This window comes from Acomys russatus, chromosome 9, assembly GCF_903995435.1.
Source record: "Acomys russatus chromosome 9, mAcoRus1.1, whole genome shotgun sequence".
Taxonomy (NCBI): Eukaryota; Metazoa; Chordata; class Mammalia; order Rodentia; family Muridae; genus Acomys; species Acomys russatus.
In genome coordinates, this window is record NC_067145.1 from 33,960,112 (window position 1) to 33,973,420 (window position 13,309).

At 46.5% G+C, this 13,309-nt stretch overlaps 1 protein-coding gene across 1 annotated transcript in view; it reads left to right on the top strand.

The window, feature by feature from the left end:
- LOC127193608 (keratin, type I cytoskeletal 9-like) overlaps window positions 1–4,193 on the top strand; it is a 47,197-nt gene extending 43,004 nt beyond the window's left edge. Inside the window, exons 2-3 of the mRNA XM_051150853.1 lie at window positions 3,402–3,675; window positions 3,992–4,193. Of these exons, the coding sequence (XP_051006810.1) occupies window positions 3,402–3,675; window positions 3,992–4,105 (388 nt within the window). The 3' untranslated portion in view covers window positions 4,106–4,193. The remainder of the gene's footprint in view (window positions 1–3,401; window positions 3,676–3,991) is intronic.
- The last annotated feature ends 9,116 nt before the right edge of the window (window positions 4,194–13,309 follow it).

The window sequence follows — 13,309 nt, forward strand, 5'->3', positions numbered from 1 at the left end:
CACCTGTAATTCCAGTTGTAGGGCATCCAATGCTTTCTTCTTGCCTTCACAGGCACCAGGAATATACACGGCACACATAAATATGTGTAAGTAAAACACTCACATGCATAAAATAAAAGGAAATAGATCTTTTAAAAATGTACATTTTGATAAAAACCAAAGTTACATTGTTAAAAACTAACCTGAAGGTATCTTTTTTTGATCTGACACCATCTTGCTAATAAAGAAAGAAAAGAAGAAGAAGAAGAAGAAGAAGAAGAAGAAAAAGAAGAAGAAGAAGAAGAAGAAAAAGAAAAAGAAAAAGAAGAAATTTAAGCCTTAACTTTAAACCTAACAAACCTCCAGGACATTGCTCTGTGCATTCTCTGTTTTCATCGGCTAGTCTGGAAAAGACCACTCAACAAGCCTGCACTGGGGTGCAATAAATCCATCAGCCCCTACGCTCCTGGGTGGAGCTCAGAAATTTTCCAATTCTCCACAAAAAGGGGATGACTCTTTAATGTGATAAATCTCTGAGATCTGTTACATTTTTATAGGGAGTTGTTTTACTCAGACTATTGCAGCTATGAAATATTAGCCTGAAATCTGTGCTGTGGTTTAAAGTCTACCTCGTGATCGTCACAGCCCTTAGTATGTATTGTAATCAATCTTTTGTGTGGACGTCCTTTGCAGCTCAAATCTCATAATCTATGAACAAGATGTGTCCCTTACGGTTGTTTTTGCTTAGAACATTACACATCACCAATGCCAAATATTCTGACGTATTCCATAACGCACACAGCTCTTATTTACAGATCGTCTCTTTAGATTCTCTCAGAGGACCCAAGTATGTCATTGTCCTCATAGATATTATTTTTTTTAATTTTGTTCATTTGTGTGTGTGTGTGTGTGTGTGTGTAGGTCAGAGGACAACTTTCTGTAGTCACTTCTATGGTTTTGGGGGATCAAATTCAACTTGTCAGGCTTGACTGGCAAGAGCCTTTACCTGCTGAGCCATCTCACTTGTCCTTGTCCCCACTTTCTAGGTGATAAAACTGAGACTAAGAAAATTAAATATAAACTGAAAAAAGCTAATTTCCATAATTGTGTAAAGACTCATTGAGAGAATAATTTGTCCAGCCTTGACCTTTGGTGTTGTCTTTCTTTCTTTCTTTCTTTCTTTCTTTCTTTCTTTCTTTCTTTCTTTCTCTCTTCTTTTTTGTTTGCTCCCCCCGCCCCAGACATGGTTTCTCTGTGTAACAGTCCTGGCTGTCCTAGAACTTGCTTTGTAGACCAGCCTCTATCTCTGGAGTGCTGGGATTAAAAAAGCCCTGTGCCACCGTGCCCGGCAACCCTGGTGTGTTTTCAAAGTTACATTTTCTTTATACTTTTCTAATTCTTTTAGCTTCTCCTGATTTTTTTATGTAGTTACCTAGCACTGTACAATCACCTCCCAATAGTGGCTTGAGCTAAGAGCTGTTAGCTGTTCATGGTTGGCTGGGTGGTGGGTGAGCGGTGCCTACTGACTAGGCATCTCTTGTGCTTTCTCTGATCTCTGCCTTTACCTGTTTATTTGGCAGTTCCAGGGAAACTCACTGAAAGGCTGAAAGGTCATAAAATGGAGAGAGAGAGAGAGAGAGAGAGAGAGAGAGAGAGAGAGAGAGAGAGAGAGAGAGAGAGAGAGAATGGTGGGAAGAAACCACCAGTGTGTCTACCCCTATATTTTCTTAGAAGCAACCAAGGTGAGGGAGGGGCGAGGCCCATCTTCCTGCAAAGGAGCACTAAACACCTTTTTGATTGAAGGAAAGCCAAATAGTTTAAGGACATTGTTTTAGACTACCTCAATCCCCTTCTCTAAAACATTGGCCTGAATTAGCACAGATCCGCTTAAGTGATTCCCCAAGCTTGTTCAGCTGGTAGATGGCCTCAGGACTACTGGATGAAAATTTATAACTCAAAATTCCTTGCTGCTTTTTCATGGCACCAGAAAAATGTCTTCTGACCAGCTCGAGGGGCCCAAAGTAGATCCAATCCTTTTAGTGGCCTTGGAAAAGAAATTACACCAATTTTATTAAAAAAAGATTAAAAAAAAAAAACAGATACATTCATTTGTGTGCTTTCCAAATGAATCACTTTTTGGGAGGGGTGTTGCTGTTATTAATTGGGTTGTATTTCTCACTTCTCAAGATCCTTTTGTACTAATTCTCAGACCTACCACTTAGGCCAGTGCCACCTCTTCATTTTTTTTACTTTTTATTTTATTTTTTTAAATCAAGTATGCTGGGCTCTTTCTTTCCACCAGTAGGACCTCTTTGATTCCCCCACCTCCATACGCGGTCCCGCCTATCTTCCAGCTCTTCCAACTCGCTGTGTCTTTAAGGCTGGCCATACGCTTCTGCTCTTCCTGCCTCCGTGCCCCAAAGCGCCGGGTTTACAGGAGTGTGCTACCACTCCTAGCTGGAGAAATATTTAAGATTAGGATCTGACACGTGGCTCGGGGAACATTCTTTTGCTTTGCTTTGTTCTTTTAGGCCCTAGCGTCCTCAGTTGAAAATATCTGTTGAATCAAAAACAGTGGTGTGGATATGAAATCTCGGCAGGTTCATGGATGAATTTTGGCAACTCTAGACTGTAAGGATAGACTCTTTTAGGAACTTTGTTCAGCTGGAACGCAGAGAGAGACTTAAATGAAAAATGGTGAATGGATGCTGGTTTCACTGGTGGACTGTGAGTGTCTGTGTAGACTGGCCAGTCCTCAGCAACCTAATGCAAGGCACATCTGTACTGTTGTGACAGTAAAATAACAATAATAGTAATAATAACAACAATAATGTAATTATTATAATTATTTTAATAAAGTTTTACTCAACCTGATAGACCCATTATTTGGAATGTCACTAACATAAGGATACCCTTACGGCACTTTTCATTCTTATTTTCACACTGTCTTGGATTCTGGTGTGTATTGTACGCTTAATACAGCTCAAGCTGGACTCGCACTGTTTCAACTGAGCAGCCCACGACAGTACTGACAAGACTCTCAAGCTTCGTCGGGCCTCTGACACCTCAACCGTTTCCTTCGTGAATCTCTTGCCTTGCCTTCATCCCAGCTCAAAACATCTGTCACAGAGACGCCCCACTTGATGAGGCCCCTGTTATTCTCTCTCGGTTTTGTTGTCAACACAGAAGAACATAGCGACCTCATTTATAAGCTATTTGCTATCGTTTTCATCAGGGTGTAGGCGTCTCCGGGACAGGACTTTATTGATGCTTTAAACCTGCTGGGTTTCTTTTTCTTTCTTTCTTTTTTTTTTTTTTTTTTTTTTTTTTGTGGTTTTTTTCCCAGTGCGGAGCACGCCACCTAACCCACGCGGATCGCTGGGTTCACACTCTGGGGACGAAAGCCTTTGGCTTCTTCGAAGCGGGCGGCAGAGGGCAGCCGGGCGCCGAGTCACAGGTGGGGCGCGCGCTCGGTGCGGGCGAGTGGGTGTGTGCGGGGTGCGCGCGGCGGGGCGGGAGCGCGGAGCCGGGAGGAGCCGCGAGCGCAGCGGAGGAGGAGGAGGCCGAGGAGGAGGTGGCTGCGTCCCCGCGGGGCCGAGCTGCGCCCGAGGCAAGGAGCGGAGGCCGCTCGGAGCTGTCCGGGACCCGGACCCGCCGCGGGGCTCAGGGTGCAGGGAGCAAGAGCTGCGGGGCTGGGTGAGTGGCCGCCGCAGGCAACCGGAGGAGCGGGAGGGCGGCCCCGCGCTGGGCGGGGGAACAGGTGGCCGGACTGGGTGCTTTGTGTCCCTTTCCTCCGCTGTCCTCGCGTCGTCTAGAGGCGGAGGTGGGAGCCGGGGAACCGCAGGCACGGGGCTGGGGAGAGGCAGTGCGGGGCGTGTGGGGGTCCCCCAGCCCGGGCTTAACAAAGGGCGCGTGGTCCCAGCCCGCCGGAGGCCTCGAGATCGGGGCCGAGCCCCGGGGACCCCGATTTCTTAAGGGTTTGCCCTTTCATTCTTTTCCCCATTTCTTTCAGAGGTCTGCGGCTTGGTGCATGAGGGGCCCGCAGCGGCGCGGCGGCGGTGGGGATGGTTCGGGCCGCGGAGCCGGAGTGGCCTGGGTTCTGGTGAGGCGTGACAGTCTATCATGACTGTGTTCAGGCAGGAAAACGTGGACGACTACTACGACACCGGCGAGGAACTGGGCAGGTACCAGGAAGGGGTAGCGGAAGCGCGCGGTGTGGGTGTGTGTCGGGGGCGGGGGGAGGGGGTGGTGGGGAAAGCGGTAAACAGATGTTGCTTAAACCAGGCATTCCTCTAGCCCTTTTCTGAGACATTTGGATGGTTGAGGAAACAGTGCCTTACTCGCAAAGGCCAGGGACCAGGAATAACTGCGATTCTAGGGGTGGAGAGGCAGCCTACAGTGTAATTACTGCGCACAGAGTATGGTCAGAACCCCTGGTCAAGAACAGACTTCATTGTGTGCACTAACTCCTGTTAGCCTTCGCCCTTCTGAAACAATGAGACAGTCGCTAAGAGTCTAACTGCAACTGGAGGGACCGCCAGTGTGTGATTTCAGCAGAGTATAAGTTAATTAATGGGCATTTAAAATGCAATACTCCCCCTTGTGCTGAATTTTCAGTGCAACACCAGCCAGGATTGGTAGTAGGTGTGGAACTTGCCAGATGTTGGCCTTGGATTTTGAAACTTCTTCCAGCCAGGAATAAATGGCTTGGTAGTGGTGGCTTCGGTGTCGTTTATGGCTGCCGTCTAGATTCAGGGCATACCAACACACTGGGAGGTGTGATTCGGAGTGGAGTGTGTTAGTGTGTTAGTGTGTAGGTGTACAAAGAAGATTTCTCTGGGAGCACTTGACGACCACTGGGTGTCTTTTTCTATTAACCCACTAAGTGTATTGATCTCTGCTTTCTGTGAGCAAAAAGCCCAGGATCCATACCGTTCAAAAATTATAATTTGTTTTGTGGAATTTGTGTATTGCATTGTGACTCTAGTAGGCAAAAAGATTTATAAACAAACATAGTTGCCGTTTCTTGCACAGTGTGTATTGAACTTTGTATTTTTCCATACATACCCAACAGCCTCATACCAAGTTTTTTTTTTTTTCTTCATGGAAAGGAAATTAAAAGAGGAAAAAGACCAACATCTTCTATTTCCTAATTCGATTTTGAAAGATATCTAACTCAAACTTTAAAATCGTTCAGATAGCCTAGGGATAAAAAGATCTCAACAGTTACCACACAGAATGCTTAAGCCCAGTGTAGCCTTGAGGCATCTGTGATCCTGCGCTTAGGAAGACAATACCATTATCTTAAATCATAGTGAGTGAATAAGGCAAGGTTCTGAAAGATCACATTTCATGGATGTGGTTAAGACTGAGGTTGAGAGTGTGCAGTTGAAATACTTGGTTTAACAGGAATTTAACCATTCCCCATCCTGTGGTTTACAGCAAGATGTGTCTGTCGGATTGTCTCGGGATTAAAAAATTAAAAAGGTAGAAAAAAAGATTTTGATATAATTTCTGTAAGGTTGACAAATTCTGTAAATTATCTTGCAAAAAGGGGTGGTAAAAATTAGGTGATAAGATTGTTTTATGAACAAAATACATTGAGTTTGTTTCTCTTACGGTCTTTTCATGAGTTATGCATTAAGGGGGGAGGCATCCCTGTGCTTAGCAAGTGGGTTTTTGATCTTCATTGCGTGGGTGTGATGACAATGGAGAGGATTTGCTCATTTGTCACTAATGTTTTGCTTTGATTTTTGTCTCTGTCTACATTTCTGTGCATGTAATTCCCTTCTCTTCTCCATGAAAGACTAATTGATAAGTTATTTATTTATTTAATAATTTATGTGACCTAGGAATTTTGAAGAGGTACTCTGGAGAAATTGGGAGTTGGGGTTTTTAAGAAAGAAAACACCCACCCACCCATCTATTGTGATAGACGCTCTTGTTTTTACCAAAAGATGAAACACACATGATTGGCTTTTTCTAAGCATCTTCCAAGTCCTATGATTTTATTATGTCTTGGATGTTATCACTTCTGCCAAAGAAGCTTTGATGAAAGGTGCATAGATAGAGAAGATGAGACATGCATGATGTCATCATATGTCTCTGGAAGACTGGTAGCAGAGGGAGGGGCTCACGGGCAGAGAAATGGAACTGGGCAGGTAGGTGGCCTGAATGCAGGGTGACGCTAAGCTCTGAGCTGTAAACTGCTAAGAAGAGCTCTAAGTAGACCAGCAGGCAGAGTTTAAAACTTTTATTTATGAGCCCGTGTGTCTGCTACGTAAGTCCAGGTGCCCCTGGAGGCCAGAAGAGGGCATTGGCTCCTCCATTGCCAGAGTTTCAGGCACCGAGGAGCTACCTGATGTGAGTGCTTGGCGTTGAACTCATGAAGACCAGCCAGTTCTCAACCACTGAGCCATCTCTGGGATTCTTTAGTAATCTTTAAATGCAGCTGTTCATTGCATAAGTGGGCTGAGAAAATCCTTATCTATAAGAGAAAGGATGTGTTTTTAGGACAGTAGAACACACTGCTGTTATGTTAATTGGAAAAACTGAGCGAGTACAACTTTTGAATGTGTGTGCATGTGTCTGTGTATTGCCCATGACTGTAGATCTTCTTGTTGATTGCTGAGAACTTTCAAACTACCATGGGTTTTGCAGGAGTGACAGATAAGACCAAAACCTGTCTTTGCAATTTCACGGCTTTTTGACCTTCCAGGTCATAACTGATAAGCCCAACGTTTATTTCATAGAAGTCGTGAAGGTTAAATCGTTTAAGGTGTGCCAACAGTTTGTAAGGCCTAAGAAGAAACCGAGGGTCTATAGGGCTGACCAGGTGGGTAAGTGTCTGAGATAGGCTGATGGCTCTGTGGACCCCTTAGGATTTTCATCCACTCACCTGCTTCAGGAGGGGGAGCCACTATATGAAAATGGTCCTGGTGGAGACCATTTCTGTGGCTGACTGTGGTTGGCTTCTCGGATTCAGGTTAATGCAGCTCTGGGCTAGAACTTTGCCCTCCAGACAGAAGCAGGAGGTTGGGGAGGCATTTTCATCAGACGATTTTGGTACCCTTCAGTGCTAACAGGAGGTTGGTCTAGCATTTCTTGTCCTTCCTGAGAGTCTGAGCATAGCGCTCCTTTCATGGCGCACAGTGCTCTCCAAGAGGAGTTCTGATGAGAGCACCTTTCAGCTGCTGTTATGTTATGTCATTTTAATCGCCCAGCATACCCTGGCGTCTTCTCTCATCTGAGACGGTGGACAGCTGCTTGCTGGCTTGCACACCACTAGCCCTGGTTTTACTTTTGGGCATCACTGAGCTTGACCATGAGTTTCCTGGGTACCTCCTTATCCACTGCTTTGCTGAGGGACTCTGTCACTGTCTTTTGTTTCATGGTTTGATCTTACTTGGTATTACTGAAACCTATTTTCTTAATAACTCAAAGAGTTGTGTGTGTGTGTGTGTGTGTGTGTGTGCAGGTGCATGTGTGTTTGTGTAGGTGCGTTTACCTGTGCACATGTGTGGAGTCCAGTGAGAGCATCAGGTGCCTTCCTTTTCTCTGCCTATTCCTTTAAAGCAGGCTCTTTCCTTGAACCTGGGCTCACATTTCTCTCTCTCTCTCTCTCTCTCTCCCCCCCCTCTCTCCTCTCTTCCCCTGCCCCACCCCTCCCCTTTGGCTTTTCAAGACAGGGTTTCTCTGTGTAGCCTTGGCTGTTCTGGTCTCGCTTTGTAGACAAGGCTTGCCTCGAACTCACAGTGATTCCCCCTGCCTCTGTCTCCCAAGTGCTGGGATTAAAAGCATGCGTCACCACGCCCGGCGGCCACATTTTCTTATGTAGACCAGCAGTCAGCAAGCCTCAGCTATTCTCTTTCCTCCAATGTTCTCTTCAGAACTGGAGTGAGTTGCAAGAGTAGGTGGGATGCCTGGCTGGCTGTATGAGTGCTGGGATTTGAACTCCCAGCCCCTGACTTGCACAGCAAGCACAGCTCAGCCACTCCATGGTTTACAGAAGCCAGATAGATGACTTATCTGCAGGGTCAGGGCCCCTGGGTTTTACATTACTGTTCATCGTGATCCTTGCAGTTTGCTTGGGAGTTCTTTTGGAGGATGCTCTGTGGTCCAGTGTCACTGTGGTCCTTTCTCTACAGGATGTGTGGTGTGCTGAAGATACAAGGCCAATGTATCCATGAGCAAAGGAGCTCAGAGCTAGCTGGACTTAAAGGGCAGCTCCTAAAGCAGAATGGGCTTTCCTTGTTACACTGTTTTGAACACCTACATGTATGGTCTTAGGTGAATTAGAATCAGTGGTCCTGGATTTACGAAACATAGTCACTGCCTGATGTTGTTCATTTAATAACCTGCTTTCTGTGTCATGGCAGGCGTCACCCTGCACAGGAATAGCCTGCCTGATTTCCCAGGTAGTGACAACCTTAGACTTTCTCATAGTGTCTTCATTCTTAGTGCTGAGTTAGATGAATGGTACTTTGTAGATGCTCAGCGATGTGCGGTGGTTGACTGAACAGGAGAAGTATAGACATGGCCTTCAGTGAGTGGTGATGGGGATGAAGACAGATGCTGATGAAGGTGTCGAAGCTGCAGCTCACGAAAATGAAGCCTTCACATTTGCATTCTCTGCAACCCAGCAGCGAGGAGCATAGCTGCCCGAATTTCCACGAGTGAGATCAGTTTTAAGCAAAACAAATGGAGTGGAGCATTAAGTATTTCACTTCGGCTTGGATGGTGGTTTGAGGCTTATGATTCAGATTTATTACCTTCCTTCCCCATTTGGCATAAAATCCATAGGCATTTTAATTGAAAGTACAAAATAGTGGGAAGGCAGGCATGAGCCTGGTGGTATGAGCGAGGGTGGTGAAGGTTTGTGTTCTGGCCCTGGGCCAGTGTAGCCAATGGCAGGGCCTGTGTGCAGCAGAGTCTGTGGCCCTGACCTTCTTGGCCTTCATGGATGCTCTTTCACTCTGGGCTTGTGTCTTATCTTGCCTCTAGGAACGTGCCAGGTCAGTTTTGTTGACACACCCCAGGAGAACTAAGGAAACCGGGGACACTGAGGGATGCTCAGATTCATTCTAGGATCTAAGTACATCCACTTCTTGAAGTCATGGACTGTTTCCCTCTAGGTCTGGTGGGGAGAGGTGGGTGAGTGGGTGGAGAGGCACAATGTTCACTTCAGGGTACCACCTGAGATGCTGTGCTGGGATGGCATGGGGAATTGGGTGCAATGAGACAAAGTCAAGGTCCTATTGGCTGACTCAGCAAGGAAATGTGTTATTAATTCTGAGCCGGTTGCTGAGCCAACCCAGACATGGTGTCATAGAGATGCTTTTCTGATCAAAAGACACACACACACACACAAAAACCATGTCCTGACTGGGCACAGGTGGCTTCTCTTGGCATTAGGCAACCTGAGGCCACAGGGCTGGGTGTTCAGCATCCTCTCTTCTGTTCAGGGTTTAGTCACAGTAACTTTCCTAAAACAGCTGGTTAGTATGTGACAAGAGACCATCTGAGGGCTGTGGTCTAGGCCTGAGCTATTGCCTATAATGTTTAGGCTGTGATGGTTTCCCCCTTCCCAGAGCCAAATTGAGTTGGTATTTGAGAGCAGTGTCTCGGACAGCTCGGTATGCCTGTGCACCCCAGCAGACACAATGCAGAGGATGGTTGAATGTATGGGCTATCTTGGCCTTCTGGGGACAGAATACTTGATGAAAACACATACAGGTTTTTGGCTTATGGCTTTGCAAGTTTCAGCCCACCACAGCAGAGAATGTGAGCACACGGCAACTGGTTCCGAAAGTGTGGCAGCCCTCCCTGCTCAGGTACTGGCGGATCAGGAAGCAGCCAGTCTAGGCTGCAGCTATAGGTCAGGGTGTATGTAGCTTTTTGAAGCCCTGCCACTAGTGACCTACTTCCTTCAGTTTAGGCCCCACCTCCCTGAAGTTCCTCAGTCCCTGGGAGATGTTTCAGATTCAGTCACAGCGTCCACTTCACAAAAAAGGTTTTCTTAGAAGCGTGCCAAAGCTGGCCCTGGCTGTAGCTGCCCTTGGCCTTCTGATTGTGAGTGTTCTCTCAGGTCTTAAGGATGCTCTGACAGACTCACCTTCCCTTGCGTCTTGTGCTCAGCAGTGACACCAGCACACAACATAAGGTTTAGTCAAGGTAATAGTTTAGTATTTTAAAAACTTGACAAAGCTCTTAGGTTATATTTTAGTTTCTCGTACTGCAGTGTGAAGACTCTGGTCTCCCTCCCCTGGCTCTGCCTCCTAAATGACCTACAGTGTTTTCATTTCATGGTCATTCTAGCTCAAAACTTGTATATGATCACTTGGGTACTTATGGGGAAGGCGACAGTCGTTTGACCTGCTGTGATTTTTCTGGGGATAACACAGAAGGGCAAAGTGCATCTTCCTCTTGGCCTCCAAGTGGGTCACATAGCAATGTATGCCCAGTAACAAGTCTTCATGTCCCTTCCTGAATCCCTCTAAGTGGGGAGTTAGGATGGGGTCGGGGAAAGAAAGTCAGCATTTGTTTTTCTGTCTTCCTACTAAAATAGTTTAAGCAAAGATATAAATAAGAACCCTCCCTGACTGGTACCTTTCTTAGGAAAAACGGAAGGTGTGGTCCTGTAACCCTAGTGCCGGGCAGAAGGCGAGGATCTCTGGGACTGGCTTCAGGCTTAGTTCCAATTTAGTGAGAGACACAGTCTCAAGGGAATAGGGTAGTGGCTGATGGAGCAGACGCCCAGTGTCCTCCTCTGGCCTCCATGAAAGCTTAAGCAAGCACACACGCACACATCACCCACAGCACCTTAGGCTACTTGTACAAGATGTGAACGAAACAAGTGAGTTTTACATTTAGACTTGGATTTCTTCACTAACCAACTCTTTATGTATGTGCAAGTCTTTTAAAATCTGAAAAGAAAACAAAAACAACAACAACAACAACAACAACAAGAAATCCTAAACACTTAGGGTCCTAGTCATTTTGGAGAAGGGTCACTCAAACTCTTTATTTTCACTTGCAAGAATGAACAGGTGTCCATTGCTGAGTATTTCTGTCAGCAGTTTATTTTTCTACTTCTTCTTTTTCTTTTCTTGTTTTCTCTTTTGAGGTACTGGATGATGAGGCTTGGGCTGTTCCACCGAGCCACTTTTGGGTTTTGGTGTATGTGTGTGCACATGTGTGCCTGTTTATGTGGATGTAGGCGCATGAGTGTGTGCTTATGTGTGATTGTGTGTGGAGGCCACAGGTCTTTCATTCTTCAGGAGCTGTCCACCTTGTGTTTTGAGACAGTCTCTCTCACAGGGACCTGAAACTGATGGCTGTGCTGTGTGGCTGGCGTGGGATCTAGCCACACGTCTCTACCTCCCCAGCTCTGCTTTTACAAGTGTGTACTACCACGCCTGGCTGGGTGCTGGGGACCGAACTCTGTGTGGCCAACACTTCACTGACTGAGACAGTTCCCCAAATTCCATCTTTACCTTTTTTTTTTTTTTTCCTTTTGAAAAGTTTAACATAGTGTCTCACCTTGTATTCCTGGCTGGCCTGGAACTCATTTGTAGGCCAGGATGAACTCAAACTGTCTGCCCCTGCCTCTTGAGTGCTAGCTGGGATTAAAGGCATGCACCACAACCGTGGCCATATCTTTTCCTTGACAGTAGAAAATTGTCCAGACTGTCTCCCATGCTTGGCCTGCAGTGTGGGATTTTTTCCAGTTGAAAAAGTTGAAGGAGAATGATCAGTGCCTTTCTTCTGACTCTCCTGAGGAAGGTTGGCATTTTTTTCTGAGTTTCCTATCTATCTGCTTAGCAACTCAGAGGTCTGTCTGTTGCCCAGCCGCACAAGAGGCAGGGTCTGTGCCATTTAAGTAACAGAATTAAAAAATAGGCACTGAGCTCTGCTGGGGAGAAGCGAAGCCATCAGTGTTGACGGTGGCTCAGTTCTGATAGTGTCTTCTTTTGAGAGGGTCTGTGCTGCACTGTCTTCTCTGTGGAGCTCACTGCACCCCCTCTGTGTTTTGTTTTGAGTAGTAAGAGTGTGAGTTAATGGCAAGGGGATGGAATTAAGCCTGCTGCTTTACAGGAGAGCCTGAGCTGCAGAGCGTGTGTGCATCCTGTAGCAGATGGACCTCACAGATGATGGCTGCAGTTAGAGATGAAATCACACGTGGTGTCACAGATGTTGCCCTAGACACCTGTGAGCCAATAGGTACAAACTACGCCTGAACCTCACTGGTCTGAAAATGTGAAATCTGGTGTGTTCAGGAATCCCAACTACTGGACGATGGACGTGATGCTCACAGTGTTATTTTGGATTTTCACACGAGGAAAGCTTAATTGGTGAGCTCATCAACTATTCCAAAATTTAAAACATCTGTGACATCTGGTACATTTCCAGCCTCAAGTGTCACAGCTAGGGGACACTCAACTTGTAGTATTTTATTGATTCATCAATGAGATGGAAAGCAGCCTGCCAGAGGCTTCCTCTGCATACCTGGGAAGGGGTGCAGAAAGCCGTTCAGGCCAGGGAGGTGAGTCAGTTGAGTTTGGATCCCCCCAACACCCAAGTAGGAGCTGGGTGAGCAGCGGGTGTGTGTCTATAACTCCAGCAGTGCAGGGTCAGTGACGGCAGGATCCCTGGGGCTTGCAGGCCAGTTAGCCTAGCAGAACCAGTGAGCCTCAGGGTTAGTAAGAGGAAAGAAAGGGCCAGGAAACTTCAGGGCCAGGGGGCTCCACTAAGAAGAGAAGCTACAAAGGGAAACAGAGGGAGAGGGAGAGAGACGGAGGAAAAGGAGAGGGAGGAGAAGGAGGAGAAGGAGGAGAGGGAGAAGAAATATCTTGCTGCCTTCAACCAGGAACAGCTGCTTAGTAAGAAGGGATCTTGAACCTGTTTTGTGGCTTGGTGACACTGAGACGGTGTGTCAGCATCTAAATTCATTTTTTAAAAAAATGTGACATTCTTGAGATAGGGTTTCTTGTATAGCCCTGGCTGTCTAGAACTCACAGAGATCTGCGTGCCTCTGTCTCCCGAGTGCTGGGATTAAAGGTGTGTGCCACTACTGCCTGGCTTAATGTGGCATTCTTAACTTCTCTAAAGTAGATAGACTTTTCCTAGCTTACATTTAACGGCCAGATACAACCCAAGGGGTTTGACGAAGGGAGGCTGGATTGGTTTGCTATGGATCTTTATGCAGAGGGGAGTCTAAGATGAGTGCCTGCAGCCCTGACCAAGACAAGCCTGCCACAGAAAGCAAGACACAGGACAGATCCGGAGGCTCTGGTTATTCCTGACACATACTGATTTGGGATGTGAAAAT